General features: G+C 37.9%; 1 protein-coding gene across 1 annotated transcript in view; it reads right to left on the bottom strand.

Moving 5' to 3' along the window:
• Window positions 1–3659: 3659 nt before the first annotated feature.
• Window positions 3660–14442, bottom strand: part of LOC110695876 (calpain-type cysteine protease DEK1-like) — a 33267-nt gene continuing 22484 nt past the window's right edge. The window contains 10 exon segments of the mRNA XM_021873101.1: window positions 3660–4015; window positions 4110–4551; window positions 4620–4856; window positions 5008–5145; window positions 5286–5666; window positions 6695–6823; window positions 11483–11587; window positions 11664–11710; window positions 11713–11983; window positions 13128–13479. Of these exon segments, the coding sequence (XP_021728793.1) occupies window positions 4246–4551; window positions 4620–4856; window positions 5008–5145; window positions 5286–5666; window positions 6695–6823; window positions 11483–11587; window positions 11664–11710; window positions 11713–11983; window positions 13128–13479 (1966 nt within the window). The 3' untranslated portion in view covers window positions 3660–4015; window positions 4110–4245.

Here is a 14442-nt window from a genome sequence, read left to right as displayed (position 1 = left end):
AAAAATTTCTCAAAAAACCATTGATATTAGACTTTATTTTTTGAATTTTATTACATTTTTTCGCCTTAAAATTAAATTTGCCGAAATGTTTACCATGGTATCTAATACCCTCCGGGTTTCCAATTAGGTAGGTGGAACCATGCAATATTCCTTTAGAGGGCCAATGCGGTTTAAAACTTGCACCGATTTCAATAACTACAGCCTACCACAAACATTTATGACAACAAATAATGATCATATATGGTTTCAAACGACATTTTATGACCCCGAGATTTATTCCCTAGAATCTCAAGGCTTTTCCATACCGGGCCCCGAAACATTCAAATTTCTTAAAAAAACGTGGATATTAGCCTTTATTTTTGGAATTTTTAGACTTTTTTCGCCCGGAAATAATAATTGCCGAAATGTTAACCATGGTCCCTAATACCCTTTAGGAGTCCAATTGGGTGGGTGGAACCATCTAATTTGCCTTTAAACAGCCTATTTACCGGATTATAACTTGCACCGATTTTATTAAATCAAGCCTAACACGGACATTTATGACAACATATAATGATCATATATGGTTCCAAACATCCTTATATGATCCCAAAACGTATTCCCTAAAATCTCAATACTTTTCGACACCGTGCCCTGAAACCTCCAAAATTTGTCAAAAAGCGTGGATATCATTTAATTTAGGTATTTTTTTGACTTTTTTCACCCGGAAATAAAAATTGCTGAAATTTTTACCATGGTTTTTATACCATCTGGGAGTCCAATTGGGTGAGTTGAACTATCCAATTTGCCATTAAACGGCCAATTTACCGGTTTACAACTTACACCGATTTCATTAAATCAAGTCTACCATGAACATTTATGATGACATATAATAATCATAAATGGTTTTAAACGGCATTTTATGACCCCGAGATGTTTCCTCATAATTTCAAGACTTTTCGACACCGGGCCCTGAATCTTCCAAAATTTCTCAAAAATCGTTGATATTAGCCTTCAATTTTGAAATTTATAAAGTTTTTCGTCCGGAAATAAATATTGCCTAAATGTTTACCATGATTCCACCCACATAATGCCTTTAAACAACCAATTAAACAGTTTACAACTGGCACCGATTTCATTAATCCAAGCCTACCACGAAAATTTATGACAACATATAATGATCATAAGTGGTTCCAAACCGTAATATATGACCTCGAGATGTATCCTCTAAAATTTCAAGGCTTTTCGACACCGGGCCCTGAATCCTCCTAAATTTCTGAAAAAGCGTGGATATTAGCCTTCAATTTTGAAAATTTTGACTTTTTCACTCATAAATAAATATTGCCGAAATGTTTCCTATGATCCCTAATACCGTCCAGAAGTACTATTGGGTGTGTGGAACCATCCAATTTATTGTTAAACGACCAATTTACCGGTTTACAACTTGCACCGATTTCATTAATTCAAGCCTACCACGAACATTTATGACACAAATAATGATCATATATGGTTCTAAATGGAATTATATGACCCCGAGTTGTATCCCCTAGAATTTTAAGATTTTCTATACCAGGCCCGAAACCTCCAAATTTTTTCAAAAAGCGTGAATATTAGTCTTCAATTTTTGAATTTTTTTGACTTTTTTGCCCATTCATTGTCCCTAATAACCTTCGGGATTTCAATTTGGTTGGTGGAACCATCTGATTTGTCTTTAAACGACCAATTTATCAGTTTACAACTTGCACGAATTTCATTAAATCAAGCATACTACGAACATTTATGACAACAAATAATGATCATATATGGTTCCAAACGTTATTATATGACCCCGAGATGTATCCCATAGAATTTCAAGACTTTTAGACACCGGGCCCTGAAACCGCCAGAATTTCTCAAAAAGCGTGGATATAAGCATTCAATTTTGGAATTTTTTGACTTTTTTTTGCCCGGGAATAAAAATTAACAAAATGTTTATCATGGTCCTTAGTACCCTACGGAAGTCCAATTGGGTGTGTTGAACCATCCAATTTGCTGTTAAACGACCAATTTACCGGTTTACAATTTACTCCGATTTACCGGTTTACAACGGCTATTTTAATTAACTTGCACAGATCCCGACTTGAAACAAAATTGACCCTAACCGCTTAACCCATCAAAACCCGAATTTAAACCGACTTGTTACAAACCTGACCTGAATTCAACCCGACCTGTTCCTCGACTGACCCGAATATAGCCCAACATGTTACAAACCCGACCCGAAATCAACCCGACTTGATATTGACCTGACCCAAATTCAACCTGACATGTTATTGACCCGACCTAATTTTATCAGACCTATTACTTACCCGACCCAAAAATTCAACCCGATCTGTTACTAACCCGACTCGAAATTAACACGACTTGTTATTGACCCGACCTAAATTCAACCTAAATTGTTCCTAACCTTATTTTAAATCACCTTAAATGCAATTTAGACTATCTTATTATTGTTGATCAAAGTATTTTGTCTAGGGAGACCAAGTCGATCCACGCCAGCAAAAGAAAGGAGCATCATCCTAAAAAAATTTTAAGAGTTAAATATAGTATATATTTGTTGAATGGTCAAAGGAGATAATTATCTTCCTAAATTATATACTATAGTTCTCTAGCATATTGTCATATATATTATATTCAAAGGAAAAAAGTAGCTTGATAAAAATGATAATTATCTATTTATAGTAAGTTGAACCCGGATGTGACCTGACTTAGAAATGACCCGACCTGATTGTAACCTGCAAATTATTGATTTAAACATAACCCGACTTGAATCCGAGAATGACCCGACTTGGAAATGACCCAACCTGATTATAACCCGCAAATTATTGACTTGAACCGAACCCAACTTAAACCCGAGATTGACCCAACTTGAAAATGACCCGACCAGATTATAATCCGCAAATTCTTGACTTGAACTGAACCAGACTCAAACCCGAGAATGACCTGACCTGATTCTAACCCACGAATTATTGACTTGAACCGAACCCGATTCAACCCGAGAATTACCCTAACCCGTTTTAACCCGTGAAAATCCGAATTAAAACCGACCTATTGTTCACCCGACCCGAATGTAACCAGACATGTTATTAACCCGACCTAAACCCGACCCAAACCCCTATATGAAGTATGACCTGACGTGACCCGACTCAAGCATGACCCAACCCAAGCCCGACCCGCATAGGTTATGGAATTAATCCGAATTGACCCGACCCGAGTTGACCCTACCCTCTCTTACCCGATCCAAAGCCGACCCGGTTATCCGAATTGACAGTTCTAGTTATGCCCACTTACTAGTTGCGAAAGTCAATATTGATTTCCCACATTATCGAGCATTACAAAGCAAGACGTGGCATTGATTGTAATACTCATGACTTCTGCAACAATGAAAATTCCTATAACTTCACTTGAATATCCATGGCTCTAGGAGCGAGATTATGCGAGTAACGTAGTACATGCCTATGAAGCAATAGCAAATGGTCCTCTCCGGTTTACCACACATATGACAACATTAGTAAATATTGCTTTGATTTTTGCACTTTCTTCATATGTTATATCAGCATGTAATATTATCGATTAGCTCACACGTGTAGGAAAAAAGAGGTTATATTATCGATCAAATAATGAAATCTGTACAAAATTGGCTATGGACAATGAATTAGCATTAGACCTTTAGCTGATTGACTATAAACTATAAACAATGAATTAGCTTATGAGTTATGAGCATGCTGCAGCCAGCTCTTCAGCTCCCTAAAGCAACAATACATTTGATGTTTTTTTTTTCTACTTACAATTTCTCCTGCCTATCTATTTACTCTTCTTGCTTCATTTACAAGAAATTGATGTACATAGTAATTCTCCGAGAGCTCCCCCAGTACTAGCAACAGCAGTAACTTGGCAGTTTGAGCAACCCAAGGATGGAAGATTGCATCTTAGCAATTGCTGATCATTTACCTCATCCACATACAGCCATGATAGCTGATGCTAAGCACAATGTCTGATCCTGGACATGCAATGAAAATATATAATTCAGCTCAGAGACTGAAAAAAGGATGCAGAGTATTTTTTTTCTAAGAAAATAATTTCAGAAGCAATACCGTGTTTATCCCCACAGCCCCGTAATTCAATTAAACAGCCTGCTCATTATGCATAGGCCAGGGACAACCTTTATCAAAGCTCAGCAGGGAGGTCAGAGGCCAACCAAAAATGCATGTATAGACATGCTAGATGTGACTATAAAGGTTCCAACGTTATTGATGCTTTCGTAAAAACAGAGAGAACAAATGGTGCTTCTTCTCCAGGGGCAAAGGTCGTAGGCACTATAGTATAGCCTTTTGGATCTGGATCCAAAACCATTTCACACGATATCTCTCTGGAATTAACATAATCAGTCCCTCCAACAGATTCATGCAAGTAAATATTAAAAGCTGCTCGTCGGCCACGAGTTTTGAGTATTCTCATTCCTATATAGAACATTGTTGAATTATGACTTGATTGATAGTTCCTGAAACCAGTGGCGGTTCGAGAGAAACTCACTCCCTGATAGAAAAACATCATCAGATGTATTTACAATACCCATATATCAGAAGGTAATTTGTTTTCCATACCTGGGTTAGAGTAATAAAGACATGTATTGGAACCGATGCATCTGCTCCAACAGCCCTCAACCGGAACTGGGGATTTTGATTCCATGTATCATAATCTTGACAGCCACCAGCACTATATCCTCGCCATTGCCCATGGACAGAATAGCGCATCTCGGGGGGGTAGACGCGACAGACATATATAGACCGAAAATGGATCTGAAAGTCTTGCCAGGACATCCAGAATATACCCTCCTTGGACTGTTTAAGAAGTAAACAATATTTTAAAAATCTTGCAAGACACTCATACATGGAAACACAGTTTTGGACACAGTACATAAAGATACCGTGGAACTCAGGAAGTAAAAGAAGCCCTAATCTGAGTTACAAGACACACAGAAGAATTAAGCACCTGGGGAACATGCTTGAGTTTATGCTTCATCCTATCTGTCCACTCTGGTGAAGAATCCGACCAAGGTCCATTCCATTCAACCTCATTCGCCCATGGATTGCGTATCTGAACAAGCTTGTGATTATCTACGTCTCTAACCTGCAACATTAAAGTTTTATTTCTCATCCTAAGGACCCAAGGTAAAAAGAGTGACCTACAACTATCAGTTTCTAGAGCTTCGCAGGACAAGAACATATAATGTGAACAAATACGGTCAGGAGAGTGGTTAAAAAAATAACCTGCAATATTGAGTAGGCATGCCCCTGCACGATGCCACTAGAAGAGACATGCACATCAGTACCAGATGGGCTCCCAGCACCTAGTAAGAAACCTTCTTGTTTAAAGCGCAATAATTGAGACCATAATCTCCCACTTGCAAGATCAATCTGTGCCTGTGGACTCCTCATATCAATTTCTTCACCAGCTCCCCCAGTGAGGTCTACTAGAGCATCCTGGACAAGTCCACCTTCTAATGCCTCATAGGAACCATGCAACTTGGCATATGCCTTCTCCAACACCGTAACCCAGAGTTCATTTCCCTTGCGACTCGTAGCAAATGCTGGTTTTCCAGGTGCTTCACATGGAATCCAATCATCAACAATAACAGGCACCCATTCACCCTAAAGAGAACACAATTGGATTGTTCTAAGGTTGTTAAGACCAATGTTATAAGAAAATACAAAGCTCAAAACCTTAATTTAACGATGGTAACATGTACAAAAACAGGTAGGTTTCAGTTGCAATCAAAAACAAAAATAAAATCATGCACCTACATAGCATCATTAAGCATTCTGATGAAATTTCTCTGCAGTATTTTGAGACAATACATTACTAAATCAGTTAAAAAAATTAATTGCCACTTTTTTTTCTCATCAAGATGAGCACAAGTGCAGAAATGTTTTTTTTTTTCCAAAGAAAACACAGCATAGTAGTACAACTTGCTCACATCAATCAATAATAAGCAATGTATGTGAAAAAGAGGGGAGCCCGAAATCCATCAAAAACAAGGCAAAAAAATTAAATAAATAAAGGAGATGAGTTCAAGAAAAATTCATTAAATATCTTCTAATCCTGAGTCCTGACTGTACACACCGTAAATCCCTTGACTTTAAAAGTATGCACAACACATATATAAGTGTGATATGCTGTGTATTTTTGTAAGCGTCTGAAAGTATTTCATGTAGTAGGACATGTTTACAACTGAGAGGTTCTCACACAATACTTTACCCAAAATAATAGCCCATCTTCTAAGATCTAAGGACAATCTCTAAGCAAGCTAGGTAGTCTCTCTTCAAGCTCCAGCGCCTGTACTTAAATATATTAAAATAAAAACTTACATCACCTTCTACATGCTACTATTCTTCTAAAGTATATTCCAAAATTTGTTAGCACACTTTTTAAAATTGAAACGAATTACAGACAGAAATAGGCAGGGTAATACAAACAGCTTTAATGAATTATAAACAAATACTGCATATATGCAAGTCCTGAGCAAGGAGTGCGCTTTTGAAATAGAAAAAAAAAAAATTAAGCATATAACTTATAATAAAAACAAATAAATAAATTAAAAAAAAAAAAAAAAAAGATAACTTACAAAGACGTCCCTTAAGCATATATTAACCCTAATATGACGTACAAAACACGTTACCTGAATACAGAAGCGAACAGTGTATATTCCTTCCTCATTATACTCTGGAGTAATAATCACTTCGGAGATTCGAGAGACTTCAGCTAGAACAGCAACAGCACTCAAAAACCAACAATCACCTAAGTGCCCCTGAATGTCCAAACAATTTATGTGAGGTTCTCACAAACCAGCTTGACATACTTCCTCCATCCCCAAATTAAAGTTCATTTGGCTTTTGAAAATGTTTTCAGGAAAGTGGGTAAATGGATAAAATAGTGGAATTTGGTTTATTTCAAAAAAAAAAAAAAAAAAAAAAAAAAAAAAAAAAAAAAAAAAAACATTCAATCATGGTAAAGTTCTTCCCTTCTTCCCATCCAAGCTCAAAGTGGGTGAAGCAGATATTGCAAACAAACTAAGGGAAAATTGCGGTTTGGGCATGACAGAAATTCGAGGGTGCACCGATATGAAAAGTGCAAGAGTGGGATCATGGAAGGGTTAAACGAGAGTGTGGGAGACCAAAAATGACTTGGTTGGAAGGAGTAAGGAAGGATATAAAGTATAAGGATTTGCATGAGCATGAGACATTTGATCGTAAGGGATGGAGGAGAAAGATTTTTGTGGATGACTATATGGAATAATCATTTTTAATTCATGTAGCCGCCCCCATTTATGGGATTAAGGCTTTGATTGATTGATTGAAAGAGTACTCCAACCATCCCTTTTTATTTTTCATAAGTGTTTATTTCACGGGATTAATGGTAGTTGAGACATGATATGATTAATGATTAAATGTTGAACTTTTTTTGTATTTTTAGTTAACATATAACAAAAAAAATAAAAAAAAAGAGATGGCATTGAAGTCATTTTGGAATTTAGTGGGTATTCATGTTCCCTAAGATTTTTTAAACTCATCATAAACACATTAACATTTTCCAATGAAGACATTAAGAGAATATTTGAAGACCAAAATCAGAAAAGGGGAGCACATTCTAGGACACTAAAAATGGAAAGTGGGAGGGAGGGATTATAATAATAATAACAGCGATTATTATGGGTGATTAGGGCTGCTTCCACGTCCAAGTTCCGGTAAATTCCACGTCCATTTTCCGACGACTTCCCGTGCAACACGATTAGGTGACTTCCACGACGGTTTCAGTTGGTTTCAAGCGGCATACGTGAGGCGGTTTGCGTGTTTTACGGGTCCGCATTTCAGGCAGTTTGCGTGATATTCGTGTGGCTTCCGCATCTTTTCCGGCAGGCAAGCCGTTAAGTTCTTAGATTGGGTGAATTTCTGGCGTTTAGGGTTCTCGGTTACTACTTTGGTGCAGATTTTCAGTTTGATTTTCAGGCGTGTATAGGGTAGTTTTCAGGGTGATTTTTTCGGGCGTTTTCCGGGCTGGTTTCGGGTGTTTTCAGGGCAGGTTAAAGCAGGTTCCGGCGGCTTTTATTTTTCTGGTCAGTTTTCAGGCGTATTTGAGGTTGTTTCTGTGTGTTTTGGCTCTAGTTTAGGTCTGTTTTTGGGCTGTTTCTGATCAGTTTTTGGGGGGTCGTTCTGGTGTGTTTTGGGTCCCTTTTTGGTGGGTTATGGTTGCAGCTTTCTGGTCAGTTTTCTGGTCATTTCGGTGCAGTTTAGGGGTGTTTTTGGTGTAGTTTCTGCAGCAGTTTTGGTGCATTTTTGGTGTGGTTTTAGTGTGCAGTTGGGGTGTGGTTTTGGTGTGTTTTTGGTGCAGTTTATGGTGTGCTGTTTTGTGTTCTTCTCGTGGCAATTTGTGGTGGTTGTTATGCCTCCTAGTGTTTGCTATCATTGCCCGTTTGTGGGTCTTAATGGGTGTTATGATGACAGGGGTAAAGGGCTCACTAAAACTTCTTTGATCACTCATCTATGTGACCGTCATTGTAGTGCGGATGCGCAGGATATGACCCGAAACTCTCTTACTTCTGATTTTGGCTATATTCTTAGAGGCGAAGTCAACATTTAGTCGAATGGGCATTTGGCTTTGTGGGGAGTGTTACAAGACACATACTTTGCATACAAAGTGTCAGCATGGTCATGGTTCAGATGATATTATGGATACTCCTTATTCAGGGGATGGTGTTGTTCGGTTTGTTTCTTTATGGTTTTCCTAAACCGTAGGGTCCTTCAGAGATTTCTAGTCTTGTTCCTAATGTGCCTCGTATGCCTCATTTTGCATTTGATGTTGCTTTCCCTCATAGTTTGCTATCTAAGCAGTTTCGTTCGGTGAAATCCATCGCTCCTGAGTGTCGCTTAGGTTTTTCTTCGGTTCTCAAAGGAGCGCTTGATAGGGTGATTAGCAAACCTGATGACATCTCTTGCTGAATTCAATTACCTGTGTTATCACTTTGTGTCCATAAAACCTTTTCTCCTCGGAATAATCATGAATGTTCTTCGGGTGTCAAGCGTCAAAGGAAGAAGAGAGTATCTTCGCTGCTATTAGATCGTTCAGTGCAACTTGTGCGGGACACGTTGGTTGATGTGTCTCCACCTAAGCATAATATTAAGTAGTGTAAGAGAAAGATAAGTGACGGACACTGCACTAGGGTTCTTTCTTCTTCTGGTCTTACCCCTTACAATGATGCTACTCTTGCAGTTTACAAGCTTAGCATCCTTCTTTTCCGGGACCTATATTACCGGAAATCGCCGTTGATCATCACTGCTGTTGTTTTAGACCACATAAGGGGTTTTCCGCGTGGTACGTCATGCGACAAAGACGGCTTGAAAGCTCAGCACCTCATGGATTGCATGGATTGCTTGACTGGTACGACAGTTGCTATTTTGCTATTTAAGATGAGTTGGTGGGCTCCATTGCTGCAGATTTGGGAGAGTACATAGCTAGTGCTCCTCTCACACCACTTGGTGGTGGTATTCGACCTATTGTTTTAGGTACTGTTAGGCGGCACCTTGTTGTTTCAAAGGTTGGGGCTGGTTTAATTGATCTACGTTTGGCAAGCTATTTAGGAGGTCTTCATTTTGGTGTTTCGTGTTGGGGTGCCCCTAGGTGATCCTCTAGGCCAGTATAACCATTGATTATTGACTTAGTTCTCCATGCGTTGGTGTGTCGTATCGGGGATTCTTTTAACTTATGCTTGCAGGGTATATGGATGACGACACTATTATTGATGACGGGGTGGTAGGAAAAGTTATGCAGTGGAACCCCGTCTCGGCCTCCATATCAACGTTTAGGCCCTCGAAGGACCCTCATAGCCGTCTTTTAGGTGTCTTTCCTCTAAATATTGCTCGTCCTGTACATGGTGTTAAGTTGCTTGGTGGTCCTATGGGTGCGGATTCCTCTTTCGGTGTCGAAGACCATTGCGTTAATGGATTTCATTGCTAAGCTTCGGGATCCCCAATGTGAGTTGCTATTTCTTCATGCGTGTATTGAGGTGTCAAACCTCTACTTTGCTATGCACACTTGTCCCCCTCGTCTTTTTGAAGCGCCCTAGACTTCTTTTGATGTGGCTCTTCGGGCTTCTGTGGAGCGCATTGTTACTACTTCAAGGCCTGGTTTTGCCAATTGGCAATAGCAACTTTCCACCTTACCTTTTGCTTATGGTGGATTGGGTGTCTATTCAGCGGGTGATGTTCGGAACTATGCTTACCTTGCGTCACGTTTGCAGGTCTTCAGACTACGCTTCTTCGCAATTCCGGTATTGTTGGTCTAAGTTCGACCTTCGATGATGCTCTTAGTCTTTTTAATAAGATTGTGGAGTCTGATCTTGAGTAACCATAGTGAGATCGATGCCACTAAACTCATGAAAAAATTGGCATATATATATTTCACGAAGGTCACTAAACCTGCATAATCCACTTTCCACTTATTTTTGCGCCAGTTTGCCCTATGCAAGTTCCGGGGGGATCACACTTCCGCATGGTTGGAGTCGTCCTGATATTAGGTTTGGGTCAGATTATGAATGGTAAGACTTCCCGTTGTGTTTTTTACAGCCTGATGGGTGTTCTTTTGTTCTCCGTTTTGACTCCGAGTTCTACTTGCTCAAGGGTTTGGATGGGGATATTTATAGGGATCATGCACTTTCTTTAGCGTCTTTTGCTTGCTAGGATGGCGGGTATTAAACATTGGCACAACAATGTTCGCGACACCCTTGTTGATATTTGTTTTCGGTCTGCAAGAAATGAGGTTAACGTTGGTTTGACTGAAGGAGACACGGGGCTCTTCAACTGCTTTATTCCTGGGATAGAGGCCTTGTATGTGTTAACTTGACAAGGTCTTATCCATTAAGACAATTTGGGTTGTCTGAATTCGTTCCTGGTCGTATTGTTGCGGCTCAGCGTAAGCAGGACAAGTATGGGGCGCGTTGAAGGGCTAATGACTATGGTTTTCCTCCTTTCTCCTTTTCTTCATTGGGTGAATTAGAGAAGAATGGTGTTGTGTTGCACAAGAGAAGTTTAGGCGTTATATGGACTTCGAATATTAGTGCTCGTGCAGCGGCTTACATTTTCAACGGGATCAGGTTCGCTACAGCTAAAGGGGTAGGGGCCCAAATTGTATCTCAGTTCCCCGATAATTTCTTCTAAATTGTTTGACTTTGTAGGTTTTTGATATTTTTCTATAATAAATTATTATTATTATTATTATTATTATTATTATTATTATTATTATTATTATCATTATTATTATTATTGTTGTTGTTGTTGTTAATAATAAAAATAGAGAACAAAAAAGTAAAAATAAATGTGAACGGACCCTAAGATAGTGGGACTTTAATATGGGACAGAGGAAACATAAAACAAACAAAACTTTAGAAAAAACACGAAGGACTACAGTATCAAACCTGGCAAACATCTGATGGATTTGCTGGACCAGAAAATAAGCATGGACAAGAATCTGCTCGAATTTGTTTCACTATATCCATTGGCCTCATCCATTCGGAAACAACCTGGATGAGAGTGTAATGGTTAGCCAAATTACTAAGGTAGTATCAAAGAGACTTAAATAATAATCTCGACGTTTACCTGTAACTTAGGAGGAGCTTTTTCTGGATCCACAAACAATGACTGGTGTTTGGGGGAAATTCTTGATCAGTAAAATGTTTTTCACCTCTGGCAGAAACAGCCTCTTTAACAGCCATTTCAACTGACAGCATTCGCTGATTTAGCTCCTGCTCAGTTTCTATCTTTGGTCTTCTCAATTTTCTGGAGAACGAATCCGCATCAAACACAACACTTTCACGTCCAGATCTCCGTTTTCTCCCACTAGAATATTGTCCATCAAAATCTAAATCATCCCTATCATACAGATCGACGTCTGCCGGGTCACTGTCCCACTCATCAACCTACAAAGTCACACAATCAACAACCTAATTAGTTAACCTACATCCTAAATCTACCCAAAAACACATATTGGAAGATTCAAAATATGTGGTAATGAACCAATAATAAGCAGAATTTTCCATCTCCAATAAAAAAACACTTTGATCTCCTAGCAAAATTATTCCTGATTCACCTCACGGTTCTTCGACTTGTACATAAACTTCTTGTTTTGACAATTCAAAAAAAGGTGATCGCTTTTTACTAATAAACCGATATTCAAAATGATTCCATTCAGGATAATATATTTTAGTAAAAAGTCAGATTTCTAAAATCTCATAGGTACCTCATGAATTTGCTTCTAGAGCATGTTGAATAATTTTTACAGATACGGCCATGCATTATTGCTTCAAAAAAAGCACCCACTGAAGTTCACTATGAAATTTGGGGACCTATTATGAGATTTATGCGTATTATCTAGTAAAAAGAAGTGAAAAAAGAATAATTATATACACTCAAAACTCTGAACTACTGTTGGTCATATTTCAATTTATCAAGAAATTGAACACATTTTATGGTAACAAGAGTCTATCAGTCACATATAGGCTTTAACTTATTGGCATTGTAGTCTAACTATTGAGGAGAAGTAATGACCTAAACGATCAAATACTTAGACAACCCAATAAGGTACAAATACCTCTTATCCAGACTTTCCAAACTTTATAAGGTAAATTCCTTCTCCTATGTTACTCATACTCTCCAAACTTACCAGGTAGCATACTTGACAATCCAACAAGGTACAAATATCTCCTACCCCATCTAGAAGTGGAATATTTATTTTTTTTCTTACTTTGTAAAAAACAGCCAAGGACCCAGCAACTGGACATGTATGACAATAAAAGTCAAAGCTGAGTTGCTCAGAGCACTAAGAGACTAAGTACTCATAATGAGCCAATGATACTTGGACTCTTCATTTACCTCAAGTGTATCTGTGTAAAACACATAAAACACCCTAACAAGGTTACCAACACTAAAGACTTTCACTTCAGACCCAAACATTTTGTGATGGCCAGAAACCTAACACTAGGACATAAATCATCGATGTCAATGGACATTACAGAATCTGAGTTAACGTATACAATATATGAGACAAAGATGTATATAACATACCCTTGAAGGTGAATCTTCCCATTGCCAATTATCGTCGAGATGATCAACCATATTGTAGTTAGGTGCACCAACATTTGCATGAAGAGAGGAAATCTCCTCTTCACTCAAGCACCTTCCCCAGAGAAAAACATCCATTACATGCATTTTGGATTCAGCTCCTTCACTATCAGACCTACCAAACGTATCCACACCAGTAGGCGGTCTTACACCAATCCAAACTTCTGTTCCTTGTTGCCAAATACCATTCAACACTTGAAGAGGTAATTCATTCAGAAAACCATCAAAACCACCATCAACAAAGCATGTTGCTTCACCAAGGTCAGCATCAATCGTCATTGTTACCAAATGCCACCTGAATATTGATAAAAGGGATGATGAAATACTTATTGATGAACACAAAGTCTTCCTTACAAATATTGTAGTAGTAAAGTCAACATTATGACAACAAACAAGAGGAGCCTATTCAAAGAAGAACGCAGAAAAGCAACAGTATGCCATTCAAGGTGTTAGCTTTACGCTCCCTCAATCTCACTACAGATAATCTTACTGATTTGAACTGATCCACAACAAAGTCCGAACATATTTAGTACATAAAGGTTTTTAACTAATGAGAAGACAAATCGCCATTCAAGAACAACAAAGATCAAGGGCTTACTTGTCACTAGACATTATTTTGACATGACTTATCAAACAGAGGAATAAATTATTATTTTTTTTTAAAAAAAAACATTTTCAAAATGTATAAATGGACATAGATAATGAAAAGGAGTGTACATAGCCCTTCATAGTGCTTTGAAACCTTTTCCTTTTATAAATGTCCAATTACACATTACATTAGCAACCGTTGATATATTTATATTAATCTTCTATGCTACTTGCACCGCAGCTTGATTATGTGTTTTAGAGAATTACTAATTCATCAAACAAAAATCTATTAGGCCCTATTCACTTCACCTTAAAAAAAAAATTAGTTTGTAAAAATAAGTTCACTTCAGTAAAAATAATTTCTTTCCATTTCATTCACAAAAAATATTTCAATTTAGTAAAAATATAGTTTCGGTTTAATAAAAATAATTTCACTTTAGCAAAAATAAGGTTAAGTGAACAAGGTTATACTTATATATTAAAAAGCATTCCAAAGGAACTTTACATGCCATGTGGCACTCTACATTATTCATTGCTTTTCATTCCACGTCATCAACTAACATTCAAAAAAATATAAAATTGTCCAAAAAAGATTTGATCATGCAACTTCAAGTTTTAACGCTACATGTCATACAACTAAGCTATATCATTTTTTATTTTATCTTGATTT

This window comes from Chenopodium quinoa, unplaced genomic scaffold (assembly GCF_001683475.1).
Source record: "Chenopodium quinoa cultivar QQ74 unplaced genomic scaffold, ASM168347v1, whole genome shotgun sequence".
Classification (NCBI taxonomy): domain Eukaryota; kingdom Viridiplantae; phylum Streptophyta; class Magnoliopsida; order Caryophyllales; family Amaranthaceae; genus Chenopodium; species Chenopodium quinoa.
The sequence above is the reverse complement of the archived record's forward strand: the minus strand, read 5'-3'. Positions and strand labels throughout refer to the sequence as shown.